At 47.1% G+C, this 13,456-nt stretch overlaps 1 protein-coding gene across 3 annotated transcripts in view; it reads left to right on the top strand.

Moving 5' to 3' along the window:
* Nucleotides 1–13,076, top strand: part of LOC133361678 (lysozyme g-like) — a 33,347-nt gene extending 20,271 nt beyond the window's left edge. For all 3 annotated transcript variants that reach the window (XM_061580663.1, XM_061580661.1, XM_061580662.1), the window contains 2 exons: nt 5,386–5,524; nt 12,106–13,076. In XM_061580663.1, coding sequence (XP_061436647.1) covers nt 5,386–5,524; nt 12,106–12,242 — 276 coding nt within the window. In that variant the 3' untranslated portion in view covers nt 12,243–13,076. The remainder of the gene's footprint in view (nt 1–5,385; nt 5,525–12,105) is intronic.
* The last annotated feature ends 380 nt before the right edge of the window (nt 13,077–13,456 follow it).

Genomic DNA, 13,456 nt, shown 5'->3' with positions numbered 1-13,456 from the left:
TGGCGTACTTCCTGCACTACCATCTTCCGCCGCTCTGGTGCAGTGGCCTTACTCCAAGCAGCACGGCTAGTTAGCCCAAGGCCTCCTCTCCCTTGCTGAACATGACCCACAATGTCAGCATGTCTGAGGGCTGCTGTTGCCTCCTGGACTGCTTTTCCTGGCCTCCATTTGCGCCCAGTTGCCAAGGTCGGCGCGTTGTTGCTCACCACTGGGTCTCGAGATTCATTCAGAGTCATCTGGAGCCTGGTTTTTGCACACTTGAATTCCTCGGTTAGACTGGTGAGGGGCAGCTTGAGGACACCATTTCCATAGAGGCCTATGGTGGTAAGGCATCGTGGAACTCCGAGCCACTTCTTTAAGTAGCTCGTGACTCCTCTTTCCATCTTCTCCACTGTTGAGATTGGAACCTCATACACTGCTAGGGGCCACAACACCCGGGGTAGGAGACCAAACTGCAGACACCAGGCCTTTAACTTTCCAGGTAGCTGGGTGTTGTCGATGGACTGTAGACTACTACTGATGTCTTTGCGCAGCTGTTGCACCTGGTCTTTGTCCTTCAGGCTTGCATCATACCACCTTCCAAGGCTTTTTACCGGCTGCTCAGACACTGTTGGGATTTGGTCATCTCCGATGAAGAATTTCAGGTCACAGAGTACTCCCTTCACAATCGAGATGCTGCGTGACTTGGATGGTTTAATCTTCATACGGGCCCAGCTGATGTTCTCCTCGAGTTTTCTGAGCAGTCTCCTGGTGCATGGGACAGTGGTGGTCAATGTTGTAATGTCGTCCATGTAGGCTCTGAGTGGAGGGAGGCGAAAACCAGAGTCGACTCGCTGTCCACCAGCAACCCATTTTGAGGATCTGATGATAACCTCCATTGCCATTATGAATGCCAATGGAGAAATGGTACATCCCGCCATTATACCTACATTCAGGCATTGCCATGAGGTGGTGAACTCTGAGGTGGTGAAGCAGAACTGCAGATCCTGAAAGTACGACTTCACCAGGGTTGTGATGGTGTCTGGTATGTGGAAAAATCTGAAGGCAGACCACAGGAGTTCATGGGGCACAGAGCCAAATGCATTGGCGAGGTCGAGGAAGACTACATGGAGGTCCCTTTTCTCCACCTTGGCCATTTGGATCTGGTGCCAGATCACGCTGGAATGTTCCAAGCAGCCAGAGAACCCTGATATTCCTGCCTTCTGTACAGATGTATCGACGTACGCATTCCTTTGCAGGTACTCGGCCATCCTCTGGGCAATGCCCCTAAAGAAGATTTTACCCTCGACATTCAGTAAGGAGATTGGGCGGAATTGGCTGATGTTCACTGCATCCTTCTCCTTAGGGATCAGGACCCCGCCTGCCCTATGCCACACTTTGGGTATTATCTTCTTTTGCCAAGCTGTTCTCATGAGCCTCCAGAGGAACCTCAGGACGTCTGGTGCGTTCTTATACACTTTGTACGGGACTCCATTTGGCCCCGGGGCTGATGCTGTTCTTGCCCTTCGAACTGTGTTTTCCACCTCTTTCCATGTCGGTGGGCTGGTCTCAATATGATGTTCCGGGGGTTCAATGGGTGGGATATCTGCTGGGATGGTCAGATGTTCATGTCGCTTTGAGTCAAAGTTTGTTGTTCTCAGGTGCTCTTCTAGGTCTTTCTTTGTTGTTTTTAGAACTCCACTTTTTTCATTCGGGAAGAGACTTTTAAGGAACTTGAAGGGATCTTTATAGAATCGAGTTCTAGTTTGTTCTTTCTTCCTTCTGCGCTTCCGTAGGTTCTCTGCTCTACGGAGGGATGCCAACCGGGTTTTGATGTCAGCCTGAAGTGCCTCTATGCCCTCCTTTTCCACTTCCGAGGCTTTCTTCCACTGTTTCTTAAGCTGTCTCCTTTCTTGAACGAGGCGCTTGATTTCTTGTTGCCTCCTGGAAACTGGTGGGGTTGGAACCTTTCTCCTGCCTTTTGCCTCTTGCACTCCAAAGCTTTCTGCCCCGTACTCATAGATGATGTCCCCCATCCTCTCCAACTTCTTCTCCACTGTGCCTCGAAGTTTCTCGAGGGTCAAGGTAAGGTCAGTATTCACTGTTTCCCACAACTTCTTGTCACTGGCGCCAGGCCACTTCACATACGGTCTGTGCCCTGGTAGTCTCCTCTCGACTGCAGGTCTGGGAGGCTGGGTGAGTTCCACTCCTGTTGTTGGTTCCACCTCAGTTGTTACTTCGGTGCTTGAGTTTACGTCCTCCATGACAGTGGTACTGATGCACTGCAAACTATGGTTTGCATCCAGTTGCTGTGCTTCATTCGACTGATATGATCGCTTTCGCAGAAAGTAATCAATGCGAGGCCTCTGTCTCTCTTTACCCAAACACCCCTTCTTCCCCTGGTGGATCCTCAACCCATGGTGTGATGTAACTTTCCTCCAACAACAGACACATACCTGCATCTGTTTGTGGCCTGCTGTTGCAGCGGAACTTGTGACAGTTGCTGTGGTGTTCTCTTGTGCTATGCTCTCATTACTCGTAGTCGTTTCCGGTCCAGTCGTTACCATGTTGTCAGTCGATGAGTCATCTTCCGCCCCCGCTCTCGCAGACTCTAGGGGTATTCTCGTATGTTGACTTTCTGTAGCTAAAGCGGGTGTTTCCAACATACTGCGAAGCATGGGAAACTACAGAAACGGGAAGCTAACCCATGACTGTCCCAGTGGGGTCTATTCCCTCCTGTCAGCCGTCTCTCCGTGCCGCCACAAGGACTTTCCCCTGTTGTCAGCTGATCTTTCTCAGCAGTCACTGGACAAGTCCAGATATTCAGATTCCAAAGAACACAGGATGAGATGTTACTATCCTTTGTGCAAGCACTTCCAAGAGTTCATGAACAGTGAGCCTGGTGAAATTTGGGGAGCGCATCGTCAGTAGTGAACCTTTGGATCCTAGGGTGTTTCGGCCTTTCATACTATACACCCTCCCCAAAGGCGGCCAGCGACAGGGTGATCAATCCTACGCTTGCGTCCCATTCCCAATTAGTCATAGGAGTTGCCTTGTTGTTGATAGCCAACATCCCATGGGACTATGCATGGCAGGGGTGTCCTCCTCCCTGAGTCAAGCATTGTTGACTGCATACCTCCGGGCCCTCTCACTTTGGGGCCCAGCTGGGGTCTTTCCTCTTCATCCAGAGCCACTGACTGCTGCCTTCTGCCGCCTCCGATACAGCTCTGATTGCCGAACGCTGGCTCTGGCCCTTAATTCCCAGGTCTCTAAGCAGTCTGGTTGTAGATGTTGCCACAAAACCTCTGCAGCCCACCTCCACTGGTCGGACTTCTGTGTTCCAGCCATGATGCCGCGCTTCGGCAGCTAGATCGGCATAGCGCAGATGTTTTCGCTCATAAGCCTCATCTACTGAGTCCTCCCAGGGTACTGTGAGCTCAATGATGAAGACCTTCTTGAGCGAACAGGACCAGAGCACCATGTCAGGTCTTAGGGTGGTGGTTGCGATCTCCGGAGGAAACACAAGTTGCCGGCCAATGTCAGCTAGCATTTTCCAGTCGCGGGCCAAGCGCAGCTGGTCTCGCTCTATTGGTGTAGAGCCGCTCTTCGGTGGTTTAGCCCCTTCGCGGACAAAGGTCGTCCGTAAGGGATGTGATGCTGCTGGGGGTGGTAGGGAGTTGGTGGCAGCTCGCTTGTCCTCCAGGGCGGACGCAAGGTTTTTAAGGACTTGGTTGTGACGCCAAGTGTAGCGTCCTTGGGTGAGGCTTGTTTTACACCCTGTGAGAATGTGTCTGAGGTTGGCTGGCATGGAACAGAGGGCACAGTCCGGATCTTCACCATACCATTGGTGAAGATTAACTGGTGTTGGAAGGACGTCATATGTTGCTCTGATGGAAAAGCAATTTAATAATGCAACGAAAACCAACAAACCGGAACGCGTGACACAAAACCATAAATCAACACCGCAGATACTTGACGCCAAATATGGTTCACTCCCAGATGCCGATAGTACAACGACCCTCTTGGAATCACAGATCTTGCTCCCTGAAAATGGGTGGCACACTCAATTCCCGTAATTTTCCAGTCACCGCGAATAATTACCCTTGATCCAAGGGTACGTCCTCTCACTCTCTCCTGCACTGGGTGGGATGTTGACCTTGGACTAAATAAGCTTTATTTCGGTATTTGATAATTCGGCAAGACCAGAGCCCCATATGTGTCGAATTAATAAGGGTTTACTGTACTTGAAAATGCTGCCTGGGCGAGACTTTTCTCACTCTCCAGAAAAGGAGGGTGTTGAACTCGAACAAGGTAAGTTGAAACTGAATTAGTGTGTGGTAACATTCACTGTTCCACTCTGCAACACGGGACAATGTTGCACGCAAACAAGGTACAGTAGGGGGAAGTGAGAACCCAAAATCTTGCAGTCCCGAATCAGCTGTACTGCCATGAGCGCTCCCACTGCTGTGTAAACTAAAATGTTAGCTCTGCGATCTAGCGTTCAGAATTATAAGGTAGAAAAGAAATAGGCATCAAATTATTCTCGTGTCACAGAAGAAAGGTTGTAAGAATGAGCATGCACAATTTCCGAACTCAAATCCTCTCTCGAGTATGATAAGAAATAGTCTGGTTGTTTCCTAAATTTAGCACAATAACAAATATATATAACTCCTTCACTAATGTCTTTGATACATTTTGAAATAATTAAGCATCTTAAGACAGTTGGCCCTGCACTGCGACCCTAGCATTACACGTGATAGTAGATGAACACCATGATAAACAATTGAGATTCTAACCTAAAACTGCATTGCCAATTTGTTTTATTCTGAGATCGTTCAGGTAACATAGACACAGGTAAATTTGCGTGTAACTGCGTTAACTGGAATCGTGTCCTTTACCTGGAAAAGCACTGGTACACACCACACGAATTTGTTACACACCCATACCTGTTAACCCCTTATCAGTGCCTACCTTATTACAGACCCATTCAGACTTTATTGGTCACCCCGTGCCCTTATAAACCTCAACGTTCATCCTACAAAGTCCCATCAAAAGGGAGATAAACAAACAAATAGACTAAAATTCCGTGTCTAAACAAAAATAGTTAAATGTATAAATTTGGATAATTGGTGTCAATGTACCATGAACCCAAGTCACATAAGTTTGCTTCCCGCTCATGACACCTACATTGGGAGTGAATATTTGAACTGGTCCAGGGCATCCCCTCAGTTGACTTAGCCTCAAATTAGTAAAATGTACGGTGTGTATGCATCAGCACTGGCAGTTGTATGTGGTGCTTGCTACACCACCCCATTGTGTGCCGTTGCAGCTTTCGTAGGTGCTTACTAACAGAACTTGCCCAACAGTCTGGTTAAGGCTATATGAAGCATCGGTGTTTTTGTCCAGGTGGACAAGCGCTTCCACAACACAGTGGGTACGTGGGACAGCGAAGACCACTTGAAGCAGGGCACGGGCATCCTCATCGACATGATCAGTGCCATCAAGAAGAAGTTCCCTAACTGGACCCAGGACCAGCAGATGAAAGGTCCCGTAAGAGCACCAGCAATAGCACCTCTTCACAAACATTCACAGCTTCTCTCTCCACTGCACCACCATCCACTCTCTGTGCCACCTACATCAACCTGAAGATGAAAGCTCTCTGACTACAAAAACTCTCTCACCTGTTCTCAAGGAATCATGACCTCTCTCCGGACCAAAGACAAAGATCTCCCGTATAGCCTTAACATACCATTTGGGAAAGTGCTATTAGCAAGCACCTATGAAAGCCAACACGGTACATGAGGGAGTGGCCAGCACTACGACTGGCTACCTTTGTCTTCCCAGTGGTGATGTTTTTACATACCGCACCAGATACTCATTTGAGGCTGAGTCGACCTAAGGGAGGTGCCACCACTGTATGCACTGCTGTAATCATACCAGCTACCACCACAGTCAATATGCACTGCTGTCATCATAGCAGGTACCAGCACATTCAGTATGCACTGCTTTTGTTAAACCATGTGTAGAGGAGTAAAATGGGGACGTGACGTCATGTGTGACGTCAAGGAACGTGTGACGTCAAGGAACGTGTGACGTGATGTGTGCTGGGCAGTTCGATTATGTCACGTCTCCTAGAGTATTTAAGGGAGAACCCGTGACGAAAGCGGGGTCACTGTGGGAACGGATAGAGTGAGAAGGGTAGAGAGGGAACCAGGATGTAGAGGGACGAAGTCGTGAGTCTGGAAGGACGCCGGTGGTAGCCAATAGAGGTGCTTCTCTCTCCGTTCGGTGGAGTTGGCAGAGTCCCCGATCCGACACGGAGAGAGAGACCGGAGCTAGCCGGGCAGGGACCAGGACTCAGCATAGGACCCCTAACCCCTGGGAGTTGTGTACCCTTGTGTTAGATTGTAATAGCTTTAATAACCTTACCTCCATCCCCTTGCGTCCTGGGAACTCCTCAACACATGTACCACCACAGTATGCACTGCTGTTATCATAGCAGCTACCACCACAGGCAATATGCACTGCTGTACTGATAGCAGGTACCACCACAGTATGCACTGCTGTATTAATTGCAGGTTACACCACAGTCACTAGCCACTGCTGTAGTGATACCACGAACCACCATAGTCCGTGTGCACTGCTGTAGTGATAGTGCATACCGTCAATGTGTGTGTGCGTAAGTCCATGTGTGGGTGTTAGTCAATGTGTGTGCGGTGGTGTGCGTGTTTAGACAACTACTCTTTTTAATTAAGTTACTTTTTTTCACAATAATAATGCCTGCGTCTAAGTCCATGTGTGCGTGTAGGTCGATGTTCATGTCTGCGGCGATGTGTGTTTGTGTGCGCCAATGTGTGTGTGTGTGAGTCTGTGTGTCAGAGTCGATGTGTTTGTGTGCGAGTCGATATGTCTGTGTCAGTCTGTGTGTGTGTGTGCTAGTCGCTGTGTGTGCGTCGCTCCATGTGAGTCAGTGTAAGTCCATTTCTTTCTGTGTGTTTTGGTCCACGTGTGCGTGTGAGTCCATGTGTGTCTGTGTACATAAGTCCATGTGTGTGTGTCAGTCCATGTGTGTGTGGCTCTATGTGCGTGTGTGAGTGGCCTGGCACAAGCGTCGTGGTGACGTTACCGCCACTTAGTGGCGAACGGCGGTTGTTGTTGTGTGTGAGTACATGTATGTTTGTGTGGGAGTCTTTGTGTGTCAGTCGATGTGTGTACGGCAATGTGTGAATGTGTGGGAGAGTCCATGTGTGTGTGTGCGTCGATATGTGTGTGTAAGTTCATATGTGTGTGGCAGTCTATGTATGTCTGTAAGTCGATGTGTGTGTGGGTCCATGTGTGTGTAAGTCCCTGTCTTAGTCGATATGCGTGTCTTTATAAGTCCATATGTGTGTTGTGTATGTCAATGTGTGTGTGAGTCTTATGTACCATCAGACACTCCATGCGACGCTCACAACAACGAGCGGAGCGCCGGGTGGCTAAAGCACAGAAAGTTGGCACAGTAGGGGGCACAGGTGCTGCATCAGCCAGTCGTCTCAGTCAGTCGACCTGTGGCATCTGAGTCTGTCCCGTGACCTCCTGCCAGCGGGCGTTCGACACTTCACGTGGCCTCCTCGCGCACCTATAGCCCCGCCCACTTCCCCCCCCCCCCCTCACCATGCCCAGTATAAACCCCTTGACTTTGGCTTCTCTCCCACTTCAGTAAAATGTATTGCTGTGGTTGTCACACCTGATGATGATTGCTTGTGTTGCAATCGAAACGTCGTGATTTAATTTATTTATTTTTATCTTTTACTTTTTAATTGTCTTTACCTACGTGACTTTATCGAAAGAACCAAGAGTATGGATCCTTGCAGTCACGAAAACTTCAAATATAGATATATACATACGTATGCATGTATATAATGTGGAGTGGTGGCAATAATGTATAATTATGGGGAGCGGTAGCACAACGGTTAGCACATTGTTGCTAAGAACCCTGAGATCGATGCCCGCTCACAACGCACATTTGTAAATAATATTTGAACCGGTCCTGGACCTCCCCTAGGTCGACTCAGCCTTAACATAGTCCGTGATGTGGTCTGTAAACATCACGATTGGGAGACAGGTAGCTCGGCGTAGTACTGGCTAACCGGATTTGCCCTAGTTAAATGTTAAAGGGAAGCTCTGTATTCTTCTCTTACATATAAAAGTCTCTGCGCGCGCCCGCTTGCGAGGGATTTGGCTCTCGGACGGTGGGATAAAAAAAATTGCCAGGCAGCACGCCCTAAGCCCCGTGGCGGGAATAGGTTATTCCATTTTCTCATCCCTAAACTTTAAAGTGGTTTAATGAACAAATTTGTGGCATTCTTATTTTAATTATTTACTTATTGCGCGACATCGATCATACCAACTAACGACAATTGCCTGGGGGGGGGGGGGGGGGCGGACCCTGCCAAGTGATGTGTGTTCGGTCCAGCTCACGGGGCAAATTTTATTTTACACGTTCAACATGCAATAAATACACACATCACGCTGCGGATTTTTCTTCACAGTCTGATTGTCCTCTTCGCCCCCCCCCCCCCCAACACGACACGTCCAGTTTATACTACAGAGTCCGTAGATAATTATATTTAAGTTCTTAGATACCATTTTTCTTGCACGGACGGGGGGATGGGTGTGGGGGTAGCGGCCCAGCCTGCCAAAGTGCTGCCTCACCATGCCTTGGCAATGTAGGCCAGGACGGGGGCTCCACATGGGACTAGGCCTCACCAAGCCTATGGTAAGTACAAATTTCCTTGCTTCTTACGCTACAATCACGTACATACAAAACTGTTGTTTTATTCATCACCTTGGAAATATATTATTTTGTTTCTGTGCTCACAACATATATTTTGTTCATAACTTGCCCATTTCATCTTTTTTATTCTGTCAAATCACATTCAAATACACCTCTCAATGCAAATATCACCTTACTATTATTACATTACTTATCTTCACTTACAACTTTCGTGACTGCAGGAATTCAGATTTTTTTTTTTGCCTGTTTCGGTTAAGTCACGTAGCTACAAACATTTCAATACATTTTGCCTTTGTCACTATGCCATACACACCATAGAAATCTCTCAACAAATATTTTCTGTTCATTACTTGCCCATTACTTACATCATCATTATTTTGTGTAAACTCACGTTCAAATATCATCTTTATTATTGTGTTAACTCACGTTCTAATACACCCAGTTTTAAATCCTTTATATTAAGTTCGCTTGCTTGCTTGCGTGTTTGCGTGCTTGCGTGCTTGCTTGCTTACGACCGTGCAAACCTTTCGGTCGTTTTTAAACCCACTTCCCGTGATCCAATCGAGCTGACATTTTGCACACAGACTCGTTGTGCGAGACAATTAATGTTCGTGAAAATTTTTTTCCAAAATTTTACACTGTTTAGGGAAAACAAATTAAATATTTAATTACCAATTGTTTAATACTGCAGACAATCATCTGACCCATAGGTGGCAGCCATCTCAAGCCAGAGAATGAGAGGACTCTAGCCGCCACGCATATAAAGGATTTAGAGTGAAAAACTTTGTTTTTACGGGTTATACTTATTACAAATATCATCTTCCTGTTATTACATTACTTCTCTTCACTTACAGCTTTCGTCCCTGTAGGGTTTCATATTCTTTGAATTTTTCTGTGACATCACGTAGCTACAAACATTTAAACATTTTTTGCATTTGTCACAATGCCATACACCATACAAATCGATAAAAAATTCCTTTATTACTTGCCCTTTACTTTCATCTTCATTCTTGTGTGCACTCACGTTCAAATATCATCTTTATTCTTGTGTGAACTCACGTTCTAATACACATACGTTTAAAAAAAAACACCTTCCTATTATTACTTTCCTTCTCTTCACTTACAGCTTTCATGACTACAGGATTTCAGATTATTTGCCTCTTTCTGTTACGTCACGTAGCTACAAACATTTTTACAATTTTGCATTTCTCACTATGCCATACACACCATACAAATCGTACACCTATTTTTTTTGGCTCATAACTTGCCCATTGCTTTCATCTTTATTATTGTGTCAACTCACGTTCAAATACACCTATATTTTTACATTTCACCTTCCTATTCTTACATTACTTATCTTCACTTACACCTTTCGTGACTGCATTATTTCATATTCTTTGCCGCCCGGGTAAAACTACATGGCCGCGAGTCGCAGCCATTCCCTCTACACCTTCGCGTGCGACAGGGATGTCTTCTGGCTCTCACATTATTTCACATCTATTTTTACCACGTACTTCGTTAAGCCTTCAATCTGCTACAGATACAATGGGAGGCTGATCGATGCCCGGGTGCGGTCAAGGGATGGATCCCTATTACGCAACCATGTTATGTATGCCCATTTTCTGGTAATTGCTGTTCACTCAGAGGACGAGTTGGAGGTGCTGCTGCTCAACTTGGAGTTTGCCATTAAGAGTTGGGGCCTTGCCATCAGCCCCACCAAAACTAAGCACCGGCCTGGGTATTTTGTACCATCGGACACTCCACCCCCACAACTCCCAATTGGTGATGGGCCGCTTGTGGAGAGTTTGCCATACCTGGGCAGTGTGCTTATCACCGGCTCCGGTTTAACAGCAGAGGTCTCACTCAGAATCAGTCGAGCGGCATTGTTTTTTCATCGGTTGCGTAATGCTGTGTGGAAGCTACCTGGTCTGTCGCTCCGCACGAAGCTTCAGGTCTTCTCGGCCACGGTCATTCCCTCCCTTCTCTACGCTTGCGAAACGTGGACCCCCCTAATGGAGCATCTTCGCCGGTTGGAAACATTTAGGCTGGCCTGCCTACGATCCATCCTGGGTTTAACCAGGCTGGATTGTGTGAGGAGCTCACAAATCCTTGAAAGATCTGGGCAAAGTCCCATCGGTGAGCTCTTCCGGCAGGCAAGGCTGCGTTGGCTGGGTCATGTAACCTGCATGCCCAGCCACCGCATGCCTAAACAGATTTTGTTCGGCCGGATCGAGGGGGCTAAACGGGCGCGGCATGGGCTAGAAAAGAGATGGAGTGATGTGGTACAGGAGGACGTGGAGCTGAGTGGACTTGCCGATGACTGATACCAGCGGTGTCAAGATCGGCCTCTGTGCAGGAGGCTCGTGAAGGACGCTACTGGGCAGTTGGAGGCAGTCGCCCTCCAGCAACAACGGAGGGTGGAGGAGCGACGCTCACAACAACGAGCGGAGCGCCGGGTGGCTAAAGCACAGCAAGTTAGCACAGTAAGGGGCACAGGTGGTGCATCAGCCAGTCATCTCAGTCAGTCGACCCATTGCACCTGGGTCTGCCCCGTGACCTGCCAGCGGGCGTTCGTCACTTCACGTGGCCTCAAGGTGCACATGGCCTGGCACAAGCGTCGTGGTGACGTCACCGCCGCTTAGTGGCGAATGGCGGTTGCTGTTGTGTAGGTCGATGTGTGTGTCTGTCTTTTTTGCCTGGGCATCGGGGGGTACTTACCGCTAGTACCTAATAAATGAAACTTGAATCTTAAATATAAAGCATAAAATACATCTGTTTGTGTGAAGCAGCAAAAACTCTCAAACGCTGAGCTCTGACGTCATGAAATTTGCACAGCTTATGCTGTCTGGAATTTTTAAGTGAACGTGACTATTTTCAGCTCGCACGTCATTCCCTTCCAGTTGCCAAAATCGACCTTACGTATAAGTGGGTTAAGGTTGAATTTCCTTGTGTGAAAAACATCAGATTTAGTTACACTGATTTTTTTTCGGATTTTTTCTTTCTTTCAAGCATCAAATTTTTTTCAGGGTTTTTTAGTGAAATATAAGGGAATATGAAATTAATCCAAGATAAGAATCCAATACCCGGGCGAAGCCGGGTAGTAAAGCTAGTATATATATAAAATATGTTTACTTTAATGTGTATACAATGTATATTTTATGTGCATATGTATGTGTAATACAGAAGACATCTTGGCATAAGACATGTCAACACGGATATCACTCTGTGCACATTAACACATGCAATGTATTTTTACATATGCAATGTATATATGTGTGTATACAATGTATAAAATGTATGTAATCCACATGTATGTAATCCACATGTATGTAATCCACATGTATGTACAGGAGGTATCTCGGCATATAACGCTGGCACGCGGAACGTGGGGTCGTATGCCAACATGGACATCGGCACGACGGGCGACGACTACGCCAACGACGTGGTCGCCAGGGCCCAGTATCTCCGTGACAGCGGACACTTCTAGATGGGGGGGGGAAGTCTCAGAGGCACAAACACAGATATGCGCAGAGACAGCCGAACAAAGACAGATTCCTCTGTATAGCCTTTGTATGTATGTTGAACTTATTTCGCACCATACATAGTCAACCGTGATAATCGGATGTGTGGGGGGACGAACAATAAACTAAACACAAAAAGGGGTGCTAAATTATCGAGTTTAAATCTAGATTTAGCAGACGGGTTGGGCAAGTACTGCTAGCGAGTAGCATTTATGAAGTAGGCTTTCGCGACCACTTTCATCCATAATATAGGTTTTTGGGTTAGATCGCGTACACATAAAAAAACGTCGTACTCAGATTGTACATTTTATGGCCTGGCTCTCCAACACACTGGTGTGCTGTACTCTTGACGAATTGGCACGTTCTATTTACGTGACAAACCTTACTAGTTTGCTGTTTCGGGTGGTGGCGGGTTTTAACGACACATTTATATATTTACGTGATTTAACCCACAAAACCTCTTCAGCATTTATGAAGGCTGGAACGGCACAATCGGGGTGGGTGGCCAGCACCATGCTCGGTCACCTTTGTCTCCTCAGTGAAGATGTTTACAAATCGTAACAGTTACACATTTGAGGCCGAGTTGAACCAGGGCATGCTCAGGGCTCGTTTAGATAATCGTAACTGGTGTTTGCAGTGATCAGGAATCGAACAGATATGCAGACACAAACACAATAACAGCCGCCATTCGCCACTAATGGACACAAACATCTCCATAACCATTGTACCATGCTTGGTAAATGATGGGCTATTCACTGAAGTCATTTACGAAATTACGTAATTAAAACATACTTTCCATGTGTGTGAGTGAACTTTGTCTATATTGTGGGGAGCGGTAGTGGAGCAGTTAGTGCGCTGCGCTATAAACCCGGCCACCCGAATTTGATTTCCGCTCACGGCCAACACCAGTGACTTATTTTAACTGGTCCTAGGCCTCCCTTAGTCGATTCAGCCTCAAATGAGTACTGGTGCAGTATGTAAACATCGCCACTGGGGAGACAAAGGCGGCCGGGCGTGGTGCTGGTCACCCACGCACTTGTGTGACGTGCCGGCCTTCATAGGTGCTCTGTTTAGGCTATACGGGAGTCTTTGTCTTTTTTATTCTCTATATTACTGCTATAATTAAAGGATATATTTCCTGCCATATTAATGTTGTCCTCATTGTGCTATCAGCTACATT

Source organism: Lethenteron reissneri, unplaced genomic scaffold (genome assembly GCF_015708825.2).
Source record: "Lethenteron reissneri isolate LAM-NWPU_2019-01 unplaced genomic scaffold, ASM1570882v1 scaffold_120, whole genome shotgun sequence".
In the NCBI taxonomy this organism is placed as follows: Eukaryota; Metazoa; Chordata; class Hyperoartia; order Petromyzontiformes; family Petromyzontidae; genus Lethenteron; species Lethenteron reissneri.
The sequence above is the reverse complement of the archived record's forward strand: the minus strand, read 5'-3'. Positions and strand labels throughout refer to the sequence as shown.